The sequence below is a fragment of the Carettochelys insculpta genome, chromosome 7 (assembly GCF_033958435.1).
Source record: "Carettochelys insculpta isolate YL-2023 chromosome 7, ASM3395843v1, whole genome shotgun sequence".
NCBI lineage: Eukaryota > Metazoa > Chordata > Testudines > Carettochelyidae > Carettochelys > Carettochelys insculpta.
The window spans coordinates 18,118,987-18,137,579 of NC_134143.1; the positions used below are offsets into that span (position 1 = coordinate 18,118,987).

The 18,593-nt window shown below is 41.3% G+C and overlaps 1 protein-coding gene across 1 annotated transcript in view; it reads left to right on the plus strand.

Annotated features, from left to right (window-relative positions):
• The window catches only part of SH2D4B (SH2 domain containing 4B), a 104,794-nt gene that overhangs the window by 20,959 nt on the left and 65,242 nt on the right, over positions 1 to 18,593 (plus strand). The window contains exons 2-3 of the mRNA XM_074999512.1: positions 4,803 to 4,962; positions 6,194 to 6,341. Of these exons, the coding sequence (XP_074855613.1) occupies positions 4,803 to 4,962; positions 6,194 to 6,341 (308 nt within the window). The remainder of the gene's footprint in view (positions 1 to 4,802; positions 4,963 to 6,193; positions 6,342 to 18,593) is intronic.

Sequence of the window (18,593 nt, forward strand, 5' to 3'; positions counted from 1 at the left end):
AAGAATTTGGTTTCCTCACAGTTACTGTAGCAGAAAGGGGACAAAGAAAAGGAATAGTTTGTACAGAGATGAGGGTCAAAGAGTGGTTTTATGAACACAGGACTCCCCAGCGGCAAAATAGGGGGAGTTATTTGCTGCTGGGGGGCATCTGTAGCCATCCAGGGTAGGAATGGTGCTAGGAAGCCAAATAATAAGGAAATTGGATATTATCAGTTGAAACACAGTGCTTTGTTTAAAAAGGTTATTAAGCAGAGATTAAATTTCCTTTCCTGTGTCTGCAGTGCTCTTACTCTTTAAAACTTATAATTTTAATGAATGTGTTGTATTCTGGGTAATACAATGGCAGACGGGGTACCTGCACACTCCTGGTTTCTTTGCTAGGCTAAGCATGTGGCCTGTGGCTGAGTAACAGCATAGCTGGGAGACTTGACACCAAATCAAGCTCTGAATGGACTTTGGCATGGGCATCTCACAGAAACCGGAGATAGATAACGAATGGTAATTGTCAGGGGTGCCATAATTGTTACAGCCATGATAAATGAGCCTGCATAAAGAAAGCTGACTCCAGCAATATTCCAGCAACTGCTGCTTGTGTTTTAAAGTGCTTTTAATTAGCAGCACACATGCAAATGAATCCAGATTAAAAACCAGAGCACCTATAAAAAGAAAACTGTGCTTCATCTCACCTACAATACTAATTCAAGGCAGGGCAAGACTCTTTTTTTTTTTTTCTTTCATGCTAAATCTTATTTGCAATGTGAAAATTATAGTTGGTTTAAAATTTATGCCAGTGCAGATCAGATTGCCTCCTCCCCAACCCTTTTAAAATAATCATTACACTCAAAGGTGGAAAAGTACCCCTAAATTACTTCATTAAAAGTGCAGCTGCTTGGGGAGAGTCGGGGAGGGGAATGTACTTAAGTGCAAGTTACTGGTGCCCCTCTGGAGAACTACTGGAGTTAAAGTATGTACATGTGTGCGCACACATGTCACATCTACTTGGTGCTCAAATACCCAGAAGGAAAAGCAGCTGCACTTCTACTCAAGTAACTTTTTGGGTACTTTTTCCACCTCTGCTCACACCTTTCTTTTAATGGAAATATGGAACCACTGTCACTACTCAGCCATAATATTTTCTCTCATCTACCATAGGGATACCCAAATATCAGCTTGCAGGCCAAGTGCAGACTATAGAAGCCTAAAATGCATATAATGGCTAAATATATTATATATATATATATGATTGGCAGCAGAGTCAGCAGAGACTGATTTTTTTTTTTTTTTTTAAATGAGGGCCGTGCTCTTTCAGGCCTTGTTTTATATTTTACTTTCTGTGAACTCAAGCCAGAAAAAAGCTACTGTATAAGCACAAGCAAATACCGTCATTCAAAAAGGCATGGCCCTGTATGTTTGTGATGATTAGTATATATAGATGTATGTTCCATGCATATTACGTTCAGCTTTATATCTTCTGGAAAGTTATCAGGGCAACCCGCTAGTGTTGCCAATTTTGGATGTTGGTGTTCTGCACCAGGAGTTCCTCAGAAAACATTTCACAGCCCTGTAAGCAGTATAGATTTTACAGTAGGAGAAGGGCTGAACTTCCAAATTTTACTTGCAGCAGAGCTGAGAAGGCGTAGAGAACTGTACTTCAGTAGACATAATTTTGCTTTATAGAAGTTTGCTGAGGTGCTCTGATGAGAGAAAAGTTGCCATGAAAGGAGCAACTGGTAGAGGAAGAACTTTGTTTACAGAGTCTAACTATTGGAGATGGAATGGACCAAGAAGTTATCCAGTCCACTTTCTTTCTTATGCAGGTTTGTTTCTAGTAGCACATTTGTTTCAAGGATTCTTCCAAGTCTAATTCATATGTCTTAAGCAGTGGAGTTCCCTCACTTCCTGTGCCAGATGAAGAACGGGTTTATTTTGTGGTTAAGGCACTGGACTGGGACTCAAACACAAGATGAATTCTTGTCTCTGCCTGTGAATTCCTGTATGAACTTGGGCTAGTCAATGCTCTATGCCTTAAATCCATCACTGTAAAATGGGGACACAACAAGGAGTTTTGTGGGCAAAACCCCACTTCAGCAGATGTAGTAGCTTGGCTCCAAATCAATTTATTAGTCTTTAACGGAGGAGCCAAGAACCTCACCAGGATCCTGGGCAAAGTGTTGGGGAGAAGGGACTGGCACTGCACTCATAGAAGAGGCAGGACCTCAGGTGAAAGTAGCAGGGCCAGGGGCAACCAACTCTCCATGCTGACTGTTCCACATTACATCCCCCCCACACCAGTCCTCAGTGCTGGGAGCGCGGGGCCCTTCTGAGTTGCTGGACCCCTGGGCAGTTGTTACTTTGGCCTTCCAGTCGGGAGGCCTGGTCTTTAAAGTAACACAGGACTCCTCAATATTTCTGAGGATACAAGCTAACACAGTTCCCGCCCTTCTCATTTTAGCAATTCTCTATTGTGTTCAGTGAGATTTTAAGCTCTGTTGGTTAGGAACTGGTTTTTGCTGGTTGAAAAACTTCGACTGAAAAATTCTCATTAAAAAGGAGGTTTGATTTAAAAAAAACAAAACAAAAAAAACCTCCCCCCCCCCCAGGAAAAGTGCCGTATTTGGTGGGAAAGTTCAAAACAAAATTAAAGCAAGCTTTCATGTAATTACTTGAACTATGATCATATTTTATAGGCAACTATTTTGTGATTCCTGAGCAGGCAAGTCCACTCTGTAAAGCAATGAAGGAAATTTCACTTCTAGAATGCCTGTTCAATGCGCAAGTGCTTACATGGCCTCTCTTCATTATCTGAACCCTGTCTTCCAGTTTCTAATTTAGTTTATCTCATAAAGGTGTTGTGAAGCTGGGGAGAACTTCACTCCCTGTTTAATACATGGGGAACAGTCACTGAGAAGTTAAATGACTTGGCCAGGGTTGCACAGGAGAGTCTGTGGTGGAAGAAGGAACTGAATCCTGTCCTAAGTGAGTGCCTCACTGTTGGCAGAGCTTTCCTCTTTTGGTCTTAGCATTGATCTTATTTTGGGGTCTAAAGCACTAGAGCCTACTCTGGTTTTGACTTGCTGGCTGCAAATAATGTGAGGTGAGAATTCCATTTTCACACTGTCACACTTCAAGTTACTTTTTTTTTTTTTTTTTTTTGCTGCCCACTCTCATCATATTGTCTTTTGGATGCTGCTCTCTGAAAAACTGCACCACTTTCCAATCAGACTGCTCGGAGAAACCTTTGTCAGGTTTTGTGACTGTGTATTACTGATATTGGTTTGGGGGCAGATTTGCCGGGGAGGCACATCTAACGACGGTCTAAATTTTAACTCAAAAAAAGTACAATAAAGCTTCTCTGCTTATTCTAAAGAAAAAAAATAAGCCAAAGGCATATGGTGTTCAAGCTGAATTGGCTTAAAATTGGACATGCTGTGGAGGGGCTGTCCGGCTATAGCCGATGTTTGAAATTGTCAAGTGGTAGATCATTCTATAGTCTAGCAGCTTGATAGACTGATGTGTGTATTTCATTCTTAGTGTTGTGCCAACTCCTAAATTATACTGATCTGTTTGAGAGAGTTTAAATATCTGGTGCCTGGGGGGCTGGAAGAGAGACCTATCATTTTGAAAAGAGAACTAGAGCAATTTCTAAAGATCCTCCAGGGATAGAGACTTTTGATTCACAGAATCATTGGGCTGGACGGGACCTCAGGAGGCCATCGAGTCCAGCTCCTGCCCCAAGCAGGACCAACCTTAACTCCATTCATATGGTTATGTATTAAGATGGAAAAGTTGTGCTTATGAGCAATCTATCAATAGGCCAGAAATGCAGGCAATCTAAAGAAACACAAAAAGTGTGTTCCCACTCCTGGCAGGAGAGGTGTCTGTGGTGTGCTCTGAACCAGATAAATTCTCAAACAAGCAGCAAGAGACTCAGAATAGCAGTGAGAATTGGTTTCTCCCAGATAACACACTAATTAGGTGCTAGGACACTAATCAGGATGATGCCTGTTTACCCTGTTTTTTTAGTGGGGTTACTTTTTTTTATGGGCTTTCAGAGATGCAGGAGGTTGACAGTCCTGTTGAAATCCAGGTATTATGACTACAGCCCATTCCTAGTTATCATTATAACTCTGTCAGGAAAGCCTCCATCGTTTTCTGTAGCATGCTACAATAAATCATATGGTGATTTTGGGATCATTTCTATTACATTGGCATTGAAAGGCACAAACTGAGCACTATGCAAAATGCTATCCCTGTCCTACAACACTTAGGCTGTATTCACACTAGAGTTTTGTTGACAAAATTGGTGTTATGGTGACAAAACCTGCTGAGCATCCACATACCCAAGTTGTTCTGTCAACAGTAAAACAATAAAACGCAGGTCTTTTGTTGACAGTTTTCTGCTGCTCCCTCATGAGTCAGAATGCCTCTGTCGACAGAGATCTGTTGACAGAAAGCCAGTCTGGACGTTCGGGGGGGGAGCTGTTTGCTGTGCTTCTGGTTGGCTGTTTTGTTGAGACAGCAGCTGGGCAGCCCGGCTGCTCTCTGTCAACAGACTGGATTGCTCTTTTGATGCAGTCTGGCCCCAATCTGTTGACAGAAGTTTGTCGGAAGAGATCTTCCCACAGTAATTTCTGTTGACAGATCGCTTTAGCGTAGACATAGCCCCACAGCGTAAGTAGACCTTGCCAAGCATGAGGGTTCGTTCCTACCTCTTACCTCCCCTTTACTTTGCAGATTTTGTTTCTGAACATAAGCCAGTTCTGAAGGAATCCTTTCCATATATGTTTTGGTCGCCATTTCAGGTAATGGCAAACATGTGCAGTGGCTGCATGGGAGTGATGGTGAGGTATGGGTCTGGATTATGGGAGACTCCCCTGGTGACAAGCCATATGAACTGATTTCTGAGGAGCTGATGGCTGAACGAGCCAGGCAGCAAGCACAGAAGGAAGCAGAAGAACTATGGTGAGTCTTGACTGAGGGCCCATTTGACACAATGACACAATTATTGAAAAACTTATATAAAAAGTTTGTATTTTTCATTTATTTAGAATGTTTTAATGAACAATGCCCCTTTGCAAGCCAAACCATGTCAAATACTTCTGGTGGTAGGAACAATGTTGAAAGTAGGCTTAGTGATCATTACCTATGAAAGCTCATCGCTGAATAAATCATTTTGTTTGTCTTTAATGTGCTACATTTCTGCTGTTTTGTTTGTTGGAGTACAGACTAACACGGCTATCTCTCTGTAACCCTCTACCTGTTTGGTTAGTTTTTTTTTTCTCTTAAAGTTTGTTATCTGCTTTTGGATGACAAATCATAAATAGCTGCTCTAGTCAGTATACAAATTTCTGACTGACGTTTGGCCCATAAAGCCTTTTACTGAGTGGCTTATGTGCATTTTAGTATAATTACTCTACTCTGATCGATGGAGTCGAGTAATTGACTCTGGAAAGTGTCAGGAACTGTATTTCCAGTGGATTCAATGACAGCATTGGAACTGGTCAGAGGATGTTTTGCTGCCCAGTGGCATAAAGAGGTGAGGCCCCATATAGATCATGCTCCTTGAGGTAATGGTTTGAAAAGGGATTGGAACGACATGGTGTACTTTCATATTTATTCTTTCTATGACATGTTCTTAGTTTAAATTAAAATATTCTGCTTTTGAATGTGGATAGTGAATGTTTAACTTGGGATTCAGACATCAAGCTGTGTTCTTTTACTTCTGACAATGTAAGGAACAAAGATTTTGTCACTGGAATTTAGCATATAGTTTTGTTGATGGTTTGAGGCAGAATAAATTCAGATCACTATCCCATGGCAGCTTTGGCTGTGCATGGCTGACCAGAAATATCTGGTTTTCATGAGAAAATTAAATAGATATGTTCTGAAGCAAAGATATCCAATGAACAGATTTCTGATTTTAGAAGATGCTGTTTTACAGTGACTTCCAAAGACTGCAAACGTCTGACCTCAGACTGTGTGTTTGGAATTAGGCTTATTGTACCCCATGTGTTAAATAGTACATTTAAAATTCTTTTTTTCTTCCTGTGCATTTTTCTTGACTTTTACATGAGCCATGTAGTATCACTGGCAACAATAAGCATCTGCATGTTGTTTACTCAAAAATAGTTTCTTCTCACTTTCTATTGAACAGTTTCTGGAGCTTTTTGTTTTTTCAAATTCTTTTCTGAAGGAAGCAAAAGGAGGCTGAAATTACGAAGAAATTCCGGGATGCTATGGCTAAAGAGAAAGCCAAAATAGTGGCAGAAAAATGGAAAATGGAAACAGAAGATCGAAAAGCAGCCAAGCTGATGGAGGAAAAAATCCAGGAGGAATTAAAGGTTTGCATGCAATTGTCTCTGTCACTTTTTTCATATAGATTCACAACTCCTCTCAATCATAAGCATTGAAATCTCCTGAGTTGTACAAATACCAGCATTGTATTCATTAGTACAGCTTTAAGCATGTTGCAAATTCACGGACTTGGTTACAGTTTTATACATGCTGGGTGAATAATAATGGGAGAGGAAAACATACTTGTAGATTTTTTTTTGGAAGATGTTAAAACCTACTCAGTGACTACTATTTGGCAAGTAGTTAATGCATGTTATTAATCTCAAAATACTTTATTTTTTTCTTGCTTCATAATGAGGAGCTCCAATTAAATTAATGGGGAAAACTGCAATTGACTCGGATGGAAGAAGGCTCTTTGACTAATTGTGTTAATTTTAGCTGCATGTTTCTATAACGTCTTCCACATGGTCAGTTCTTAATAGTTCTTTAATTCTTACAGCACGTCTGCACTGCAGCTAGTCTATTGTAATGCTATAATGTAGATTCGTCAGTGCTAGGCAGTTTTTTTAATCAATACAAGAAGGTTTTCCATTGATCAAGTTAATTCATCATCCTGAAAAATGGTGGCTAAGTCAATACAAGAATTCTTCCATTTTCATAGCTGCATCTACGCTGAGAATTAGATTATCCTAACTACAGCACTAGGGGCACAAACATTTTTCACTGAATGATGTAGCTAGGTCAATCTAATTTTTAATCATAGATGAGATTTTAGTCTCTATTTTCTGTTATTTTTATGTATTTAATGCATTTTTGATCCCATTATTCATGAAAAGGGCTACATCATGACACTTTCATAGGTGAACATGGCAGAAAAGGACTTACTTGAAAATGTACCTGGCTTTTGTCTAATGAAAAATTCATCACATTCATTCCTCTTGGCAACAGGACTGTTACATGTATTGTGGAGTTGCAGGACTGGCAGGTAATGCTGTCTGCTTGAGGAGCCACACTGAAACTACTTGGCTACACCTACACTTGCCAAAAACTTTGAAATGGCCATGCGGCACTTCGAAATTGACGCAGCTCGTTGCCGCGCGGCTCGTACAGATGGGAATAAGGGGACTTCGAAGTAGCCGGGGTTCTTTTGAAAAGGAGCCCTGTCTGGATGAGCCACGCGGTGGCGAGCCGCATCAATTTCAAAGTGCCGCGGCTGCCCGCATGCTAATGAGGTGCTGAATATGTATTTCAGCACTTTATTAGTAAACTTTGAAATGGCCATTTGCATGGCAATTTTGAAGTTTTTGGCTAGTGTAGACACGGTTCTTGTGTCTCAGGAGATCTGCACACTGCAGCTACCAACACTAGTTTCCCCTTGGCACTTCCACCTGGGTTATGCTGTCTTCTTCCCAGGGATTGCTGATAAATCTCCATCTCCACTAGTGTGTGGAATCCATTGAGAGACTTAATGCTCCCTACCACTCTGCTCCATGCAGTCCTAGGGTTGAAACAGTTAACTCATGTATCATTACCTCATTGGTTTCTATCCTTTCCATAGAGGAACATGTGATGAAAAATGATGGTACCAAGACTGTGCCATTCATTGACAGACCAGATCATTAATTTCAGCTGGTAAGCTTGCATGCTGTTGGTGTTGACGAGCTGTTGGTGTGTATGTGCAGCAAGGCAGGAATATACGCTTTAAGCCTCTCTTTTGCACAAGGTCATTGGTAATTTTGGTGCAATTAACATGGATTTACATCTGTCCTTACCTCGCAAGAGGAGAGAATTAGGCCCTTGAGCTTATGTTAGTGTGTAATAATCTAACTATAACTGTCAGGTGGCTGTATTAAATCATGTACTGTAAGCAGAATTACTATTAATTGCTCATCTTCACCTCTGCATCTCAGAAAACAAACCCCCCTGGAACCAAGACTCATATGGTCTTGCTCATATCACAAGTTGCCACTCAAACTACACTGGCAGCTCCTAGAACAGTTACGGTCTAACATGGCTACACCTCAGACTTCTTGAATAATGTTGTAATGCAATGAAGGTCTTCAAACTTAGGAGTGGTCTGCACTAGACCAAGAAGCTGATCCTAGATATGCAATTCCAGCTACGACAGTTGCGTAGCTGGAATCAATGTATTTAAGATTGACTTATCAGGCTGTCCTCCCAGAGGGAGGTTGATGGGAGAAACTCTCTCGCTGACTTCCCTTACTCCTCATGATACTGAGGAGCACCAAGGTTGACTGTCAAGCCGTCATAGTTCAATTTTGTGCATCCCCAGTAGGCATGCAAAATTGAACTCTGAAAGATCATCCCTAACTGGATCTATCTTCCAGTAAATATAGACATATCCTTAGTGTCATCCTCATACATCAATGAGGCCCAATACAAAGCAGATTAATAAGTAGCGTTATGACCACTTCATTGGTCAGCCAACATAGCTCTATGCATTATGGAAAATTAATTATGTTGTTAGAAGCCTTTGGTACAGTTTTCAGGTAATAGTATTAGATTCTGCCCTCACTTAAACTGGTGTAAATCTGAAGTCAGTGGAACAATTGACCCTTGCTCCCTCAGTTCCTCTGGTATCCCACAACAAAAATTGTGCAGCATGCTGTGAAATTGGAAGTATGGTAAGATTTATGCTGGAGTAACTAGGGCCGGATCCTGTTCCTGATGCCTTCCACCTTCAAATTCCAAACTTCAGACATTGTTTTTCTCTTGATCTGTTCAGGAAAATATGTGATGAGAGTTATTTAATACTGGGGAAAGTGTTCTTGTTGTGTGTGTTTGTCTTTTCCTAGTGTAACATAACTCAAAAACATCCAAAGGGATTGTGCTGAAAAACACAAGAAAATTACTTTAAATCACAAACTTCCTTCAAAAGAAAATGTTCAGCTCCACAGGTGAATACTTCAGTTTGTGAAGACACAAGTTATGGATGAAAACTCACTTGTGAAAGTAGCTTATTGTAGGTGATGCTAATAGCACCTGTAAGTTGCACATGTTCTTTTAACATGGGGCCCCACTCCTGCACACAGCTCTGCACCTTGCTAACATTGACAGTTGGATTAAATTCAGGAGCCTCTGCATTGCCACAGGTTCAGACTGTGTAGATCTGATCTCAAAATTGGTACCCTTTAATGTAACAAATCTTTGCTTTCTAAATATTCATAAAATGTCATCTACATCCCTAATTTGATTTTTTTTTCAAGAGTGGGGCATGGTCTACCCTAGGCAGGTAATTAAATTGCAGATATGTAACTCTAGCTATGGCAATTGTGTAGTTAGAATTGACTTATCTGCAATCGACTTACCTGGCTGTCCTCACTGAGGAAGGCTGATGGGAAAAACTCTCCCATCAGCCTTCCTTACTCCTTGCAGTGGGGAGGAGTACAAGGGTCGATTGCTGAATCCTGATAGGCTGATTTTGCACATCTGTACCAGGTATGCAGGCTCGAACCCCGGAAGATTGATTCTGAAGGGGTTGATATTCTGGGTAATGTAGACGTGTCCTAACACATCTAGGCCGTGTCTACACTAGCCCCAAACTTGGAAATGGCCATTTATATGGCCATTTTGAAGTTTACTAATGAAGTGCTGAAATACATATTCAGCACTTCATTAGCATGCAGGCGACCGTGGCACTTCGAAATTGATGTGGTTCGCCACCGTGTGGCTCGTCCCGATGGGGCTCCTTTTCTAAAGGACCCCGCCTACTTCAAAGTCCCCTTATTCCCGTCTGCTTGTAGGAATAAGGGGACTTTGAAGTAGGCGGGGTCCTTTCGAAAAGGAGCCCCATCGGGACGAGCCACATGGTGGCGAGCCACATCAATTTCGAAGTGCTGCAGTCGCCCGCATGCTAATGAGGCGCTGAATATGTATTTCAGCACTTCATTAGTAAACTTCGAAATGGCCATTTCGAAGTTTGGGGCTAGTATAGACACAGCCCTAATTTGGTAGGTTTGCTTAAAGACAATAAAGACACTTAAATGACTGTGCTGCCTCCCCAGCTGGCAATACCAGTCAGTCGTTAGCTTTGTTTTCTAGAATGTCCAGATCTTAACTTCCACTCTGTTTCTGCCTTTCACAAACACCAAATTCAATATTGACACTAAATCCATTTAAAAATAATAAAATGGAAAGGTAGGAAAGTGGTACTTAGCACAAAAAATATTGCTTTACTTGCTGCTAACTACAACACACAAATTAGTTAAAAGCCCAGGCTGCAATGAAAAAGGTGACTCAGTTAATAATCTATTTGTATTAGACTCTAATCAGTGAAATCCTGAAGAAATGTGTCTTTCATGAATGATTCAGGGGACAGAATGAGATGTAGATCAGTTAACAAGCCCTCTTTAACAAGTTTAAAATATTTAATACTTCCTTAATCATTCTTCTGTGATGATGACCAGACCATATTTAAACCAGTCTCTGAAAAGGGGAATAAAAGCATGAATGCCATTAAAGTTTCATCATCACGAAGCATTTTGGTTTGGAAAATTAAAGCTTGCAGTCCATTTTGAGGTGTTTAATTTCAAACCATTCTGCACCACATCCCCACTTTTTACTTAGCTTTCATTGCTCTTGGAATATCATCAGACTTTAAAGTTGTCTGGACTGGATAAATTATATTTTCACTTATCACAGTGAATGATGATGCTTGTTTCCTTTTGCTGATACTAATCTTGCCTTTCTTAGTACTTCTTAAGCAGAGATGCATTTAATTTATGATGCTAGAATTGAAGTGTTGAAGAATGTTGCATAACAAGTACTTTGGCCCAAATGAAAGATGTAAGTTTTGGCCATCCAAGTGAGGGCAGAGTTCTTCAGTGATACTTTAGACATAACAATGGTATGAGTCTTTTAATGACTTCTTCGTTTGCTTCCCATTACATAAGAAAATACCACAGGTTGAAAGTCTTTAATCCAGAACTCACTCATCCGGCAACATCTGTAATCTGGCATGATTTTAGTTAGCTGGATGACCACTTATCGTGGATGTGGCCAAGTTTCCCACAGTCCCATGAAGTTTGTTTACAGCCACCAGTCCTGGCTGTCAGTGTTCTGTGCTATTATTTAGCTGTAACTTACCCCTAAATGTCTTCTAGGAACCCAGTGAGCAATAAAATTGTTGTTAATGCTTCAAGACAATATTGACCTCCTGAGGTCCAGCAAATTGTCTCATCTGGCACCAGTTAGGTCCTGAGGGTGCCAGATTAGAGAGGCTCAACCTGTAATGGGAATGAACTCACTGCATGACAACTTCGGGAGTGGAGGGATGCCAGGATGAGTGATATCGACTCAACTGATTCCACTATTTAGTCAGTTTGTATTTTTTCGTTATGGAATGCTTGCAAAATGCAATGCATATTAATTAAAATGTCCATTTTTTTGGAAAAGCATTTAAAAATCAGTGGTGGGATTTTAATGCTCATGGAATAAGTTTGATGCTGAAGAGTCAGGTATTGTTTTGAGGTCATCATACTTGCATAATTTCTGAACAAATCAGGCCTTGTCTGTAAAAGTCCAGGCAAGTCTGGGAGTGGGCACTAAAAGTTTCCTGATGCTCTTTCATCTACTCTGTTTTACAGCAGGCAGGCTTGCTGAAAGAGGTGGAGCAGGAGAGGGAGCTTTGCGGGCTAGCATTTCAAAAGGGCCTGGGGCTCCTGGCTTCTGTCACTACTGCTGGGGAGGAGACAGCACAGTGCGGTGTGCTCCAGGCAATGCTGAGGACTGGTTTCGCCCGGTCCCACCCCTCCTGCCTGAGCTTCTTCCCTTTCTGGGAGTGTGGAGACACCCATCCCTCCACATTACCCAGTGCCCCAGCAAGGCTATTGCCCCCTAGAAACAAGAGTAGATCAGAATGCACTGGGGATTTTCTAGTGTGTTGCAGTGGAGCCCACATGGCCAGTGGGTGTGTGGCATGCTAGTACAAGGTGGATTTTCCCCGCTGTTATTGTGCTTACTAGCTGTATAGACAAGCCCTAAGTCATGATTTGAACCAAAGTTCTTTGGGGAATATGAGAAGTTAATTACGGCACCCATTCAGAAAAACATTGATAGTCAGGACAGCAATTAGGGGTAAGGCATGTGCTAAAATCCCATTGAAGTCAGAAGAATGTAAGCCTGTGCCTATGGGCTTTTCTGAATCAGGACCAGACACGTCTGGTATGATTCTGTGGCTATCACCAGCTGCAGTGGTTAGAAATAAATAGTCCCACTGAACTATATGTCGCTACCCATGGTACAATCCCTGGGCATGCAGTACTATAAAGGATTAAGCATACTGACTCCATCCAGTGAAGTACTCGAACTCACGCCTACCCTGAAACAAATGAATGGGTCCCAGTGATGTACTGTGAACACTCACATGTTGAAAGTTAAGGATGTGCTGGATCAAGCCAGTGTGCTTGTGCCTTGCAGCATCCAGCGCTGTAGCCAGCAATTTGTATGTCGGTGTGATGCTGGTAGAGCTGCTGCCCACTCACACTAAGGCTCCAGGCCTCACTGAACACCTGCAAAGGCACAGTTGGCAACCAGTCTTGCTTGCCAGTGTGTTAACATCATCCAAATAGATATTAGGTGTGAAGCTGATAAAAGTATGTCCGATGTTAAGACTTAATAAAATATTTGTAGGGTTCTGCATCTATTGATCACACTTTTATTCTCTGTGTTATAATGTTATAGTGAACGATTGCATTCTGAACCTTTCTAACTATAGTCACGGAGAGGTAGCTGTCAGATATTTTGAAGCATAATCTTTCGTGGGCAAAGACTCGCTTCATCAGATGCATCTGACGAAGTGGATCTTTGCCCATGAAAGCTTATGCTCCAAAATATCTGTTCATCTATAAGGTGCCACAGGACTTCTTGTTGCTCTCAGAGAGGTAGCTGTGTTAGTCTGTATCTTCACAAAACAAAAAAGCTGTCTTGTAGAACTTTAAAGACTAACAAAATGATTTGTTAGGTTATGATCTTCTGTGGGATAGACCCACTTCTTCCAGTCTGGAGAGTCAGCTGAAAGTAAATTGGCATGACAAGAATTTAACAGAAAGGTAGAAAAAAATTAAATGAAAACTGACAAATCAGCTACATAGGACAGAGTGGGGGGCGAAGAGGGGAAAGAAACTTACTTACTGCAAGTATCCATTAAGTTAAGGGAGTTGCCTGAGGTAACTGTGAATATCAAAGATGGGGAAACTGTCCTTGTGATGCATAAGATAATTGATGTATTTATTGAGACACAGGTGCAAAGTGTCAAACTAGAGAATAACGTTCAATTCAGATGTAAAAATAAAGGGCCAGATCCTCAGCTGGTATGGCTCTGTTGGCAGCAATGGAGATACCTTGACTTACACCCCTTGAGGCTATGGCCCATTAAAAGTTTTCAGTCCACATGGAAAAGTGCCTGAGTTTTTGCAGAAGATAGACTTGTATCAGTTTCACTTTTTCATTCCCAGATGATAATTGCTTGCAATTAGTAAATTGCTCACTTTTTTCACTCACTTTGAAATGTCAGTGGACATAAAAGCTTAAAGTTGTGTCACCTGGCTGACTACTGCTAAGCAAACCACTCCAGAGAAAGCCAAGACACCTGGTCTTGTTTATTCCCATTTGACAAGTGAAGTGGGTTGCAACCTGGGCTGCACCATCCATGAGATGGTAGATTTCAGGATCCTGACAAAAGGAAGAAAGGTGAGCAGTAAAATACAGACCCTTGATTTCAAAAGAGCAGACTTCGACTCTCTGAGAGAATGGATGAGCAGGATCCCTTGGGAATCGAAGATGAAGGGGAAAAGAGTTTAGGAGAACTGGCAGTATTTTAAAGAAGTCTTACTGAAGGCACAGGAACAAATCGTCCTGCTGCATAGTAAGAAACCCAAATATGGTAGGCAACCAGCTTGGCTTAACAGGGAAATTCTTGGTCAGCTTAAACTCAAAAATGATGCATATAAGAAGTGGAAATGTGGAGAGTTGACTAAGGAGGAGTATAAATATATGGTTGGAGAATGCTGGGCAGTAATCAGGAAAGCAAAAGCATGATTGGAACTGCAGCTGGCAAGGGATGTGAAGAGTAACAAGAAGGGTTTCTACAGGTATGTTAAAAATAAGAGGGTTACCAGGAAAGGTGCAGGGCTGTTACTGGATGAAAAAGGAAACCTAGTGACAAATGATGTAAGAAAAGCTGAAGTACTCAATGGTTTTTTTGACTTAGTCTTCACTGACAAGGACAGCTCACAGACTATGATGCTGGACAATGCAATATGGAAAGGTAGAGGGCAGCCCTTGGTGGGGAAGGAACGAGTTAAGAGCTACTTACAAAAACTAGATGTACAAAAATCCATGGGTCTGGATTTAATGTACCCAAGGGTACTGAGGAAATTGACAGACATCATTGCTGAGCCTTTGACCATTATCTTTGAAGACTCTTGGTGGTCATTTTCAAGTGGAGTCCCCCAGGGCTTGGTTCTGGGACCAATGTAGTTCAACATCTTTATTAGTGATCTGGATGAAGGTCTGGATTGCACCCTCAGCAAGTTTGCAGATGATACAAACTAGGGGGAGAGGTAGATACATTGGTGGGTAGAGAGAGAATCTAGAGTGACCTGGATAAATTGGAGAGGATTGGGCCAAAAGAAATCTGATGCAGTTCAACAAGGAGAAGTGTAGAGTCCTGTACTTGGGATGGAAGAATCCGAGGCATTGTTATAGGCTAGGGACCAACTGGCTAAGCAGCAGTACAGCAGACAGGGACCTACAGATGATGTTGGATGAAAGGCTGGATATGAGTAAACAGTGTAGCCAAGAAGGCTAATGGCATATTGGTGTGCATTAGGAGGAGCATTTCGAGCAGCTCTAGAGAAGTTGTTATTCCCCTCTATTCAACACTGGTGAGGACACATCTGGAGTATAATGTTCAGTTTTGGGCCCCCCAAGTATAGAAAGGATGCGGATGTGCTGGAGCAGGTTCAGCTAAGGGCAACAAAAATTATTAAGGGGCTACAGCACGTGACCTTCAAGGAGAAGCTGAGGGATTTGAGCTTATTTAGTTTGCAGAAGAGAAGACTGAGGGGTGACTTAATATCAGCCTTCAACTTCCTGAAGGGGAGCTCCAAAGAGGATGGAGAGAGACTGTTCTCAACAGTGACAGACGACAGAACAAGGAGCAATGGTCTGAAGTTACAGAAGGAGAAGAGAGGGTTGGATATTAGGAAAAACTACTTGACTGGGAGAGTGGTGAAGCACTGGAACATGTTGCCTAGAGAGGTGGTGGAATCTCCATCTCTAGGGGTTTTTAAGTCCCAGCTTGACAAAGTCCTGGCTGGGATGACTTAGCTGGGGTTGATCCTGCTTGAAGCGTGGGACTGGACTCGATGACCTCCTGAGGTCCATTCTAGCCCTATGATTCTATGACAAACTAATGCTGCTGTTTCTCCATTCTTTCTAATGTGATTTTTTTTCTTAAGTACACCTTTTCAACTTGCTCTGTAGCCCAGAACAACCAAAAAGCCCTGAGCTCTGTGACTTCATCTGACCTCTCACTGAGCTCTTAAAGGTCACAAATGACACACTAATACTGCTTTCTTTAAAGAGCCTCCTTTGGGGGAAAAAAAAAGTTCCTGAGATCTTAGTGACAAAAGTAATCTCTTATACACAACTGCTTGAAGTAGCAAAGGAAGTGAATATAAAAGTTGGTCTGAAGTGGGAAAGCAAGGTAAGCCCTCAAAACAAGATTGTGTATATGTCCCTAAGGAAGCCCCCTCCAGTCAGCTGCTTCTCCACTTCTGGGGAGCAAGGCATGCCATGCTCAGACCACCACTTACGAAATGGGCATCGCAGCAGTTTGCCTTATTCTCTCCAATCTGAGATGAGCAAAGATAGAGACTGGTGGCCATCTTAGGCATTAGATTAGATATGTGAATAGCTCATTTTTTCCCAAGATATTACTTCAACAAAAACTGTATTTATGGAATGTACTTATGGAGTGGATGTACTTGAATGGCATATTTCAACCAACGATCAGATGGTTAGACTATGATTGAGGAGACAAAACTAACACAATTTCACCAGGATCTTGCAGACATTTCTGCTTACCTTTTATTCATATGAATTGTCCCACTGAGCATTGACTAGACCTACTCTCCTATATAAAATTAAGCATGTTTGTTTGCAGGATTGGACTCTTGTCAAAGCCCACACAGCAAATCAGTGTTAGAACTGGGAGCTGAAGCAGGAAGTCCAGTATGCCAATCCTGTATTCTAACCACAACTCACTCAAATGATATACATTGAGAGTAAATCTGTTTACTTTGATGGAGTTGCTACCAAATTTCCCTGCTATGATCAAGATCAGAATCTGGCTTTTCTGCTTTTCTGTGTTTGTTACTCTCAACACAATAAACTTTTCATGGCAGGGACCATTTCTACCTGTATCTTTTAGTTTATCTTGCTAAATTCATTAAAATAAGTAATCTGATTTTTCCCCTTGTGATACTATGATGTGGAATGTATTGTATGTTGCTGTTGGTTTGATATGAGACCAAAAACGCATCTCTTACTCAATCTCTAGGACTTCAGCACTGTGAGGCTGAAGGCTGGAGGATGGCTTTGGTTTCTGACATTTCTGTGCAGAACAAATAACTTCATCTTTTCCTCAAAAGTAGCACAGGCTTAACATGTAAAGAGACCTAAAATTGTTATCCCCCATGGTATAAAATAATATATTTCTGCACCCATTTGTGACTCAGGACAATATCTGAATTTCGATTGAGAAGAAAAGTGGCTATTTTCAATACAGTGCTTTGAGTGAAGAAATTAATAGAGCAAAATAATACTAAAATTTCTCAGCACTGCAAAGACTCAAATAAATAATTATGAAGCTATTCCCCTTTTTGTGGTACAAACTGGCTGACTCACAATGGGTCTGAAATATGGAAGGATAGCAACTATCTTGTCTTTTCAACATTACACAGGATGTGTTCTGACAACATGTGTGGCTCATTTTCTTAGATAACCTTTCCCATCCACTCATCTAGTGAAGCAATTTGCACACAACCTCATGAAGAAACCTTGCCGTGTTTTCTCCCTTAGCCAGCTGTCAGGTTTTAGGACATGAAGGGCCAATAGCAACCTGCAAACACTGAAATTTGCTGTCAGGAAAGGTATTTAAAAATAACTACTGAGAATAAGGGCAGGTCTAAACTACAGAGGAAGGTCAAATTAAGGTACGTAATTCCAGCTGTGTTAATCAGACAGCTGGAACCGATGTACCTTAATTTGGGCTTCTGTGCCATCTCTACTAAGGGAGGTTGCTAAATTGGACTATGGAAGATCAACCACAGCAGGGTAAATCTTTCATGTAGTGAAGACACACCCTGAGCCCCAGGCATCAGAGGATGATCACGTCTAGTGGCAACAGGTACTTAGCATAACCTTAGCCTTAGTCAGTTCAACTTGTTCTGGGACCCTGTTAGATGTCCACACAAGCTATGGCAAGCCAAACTGGGTTGGATAATAGAGGTCCAGTTGCTAAACTAATATCCCACCATGGGAGCACTGTGCCTGCAGCAGGGTTGAGCAGAATATTGATATGAGCGCTGGGTTCTAGAGAACACGACCAGTTTGTTGATCAACCCAACTCTATTATGCTCCCATTCACTTGTGTATATGGATACTTTTGAATTAATGAAATAGGCTGTGGGCTGTTTTGTGTGAACTGCTTTTATTTCCAGATTTATAAGCTATATCTTCCCGCAAAGTCCAGAGTTGCAGGAATACATCCTACAAACAAATATACTTGAAATAAAGAGCTAAGAGCAATCTCATCCCAAAATCACTTCCCTCGTCCAGTCCACCTCACTCCAAACAGAACAGAAACAGATGAGTGGAAAAGTTAACCATTATCCCTCAAGTATTCTCCTCATGTCCCATGCCAGAGCCTGTTGATCAGATACAACAGCAAGTAGCACTTTAAAGACTCACAAATTATTTATTAAGCGATGAGCTTTTGTGGGACAGACCCACTTTTTCGGTTCTGGAGTTAGTGCTGTACTGAAAGTAGGATGGAACAGACTGTGTTCCCTTTATTGAAATGGCCATAATAAGTTTTAGTGAGTTTAACTGTGGGACATGTACCTTCAGTTTTAGGCTGTGAATATTTTCAACAGGGTTGTGCTGGCCTAGTTCTGCTCCCAATGAAATTAACTGTAAAAATCCCATCTAGAAGGAACAGAGTCAAGTCAATGCAGAACCCTTTTGAAAATTCCATTAAAGGAAATTATTTT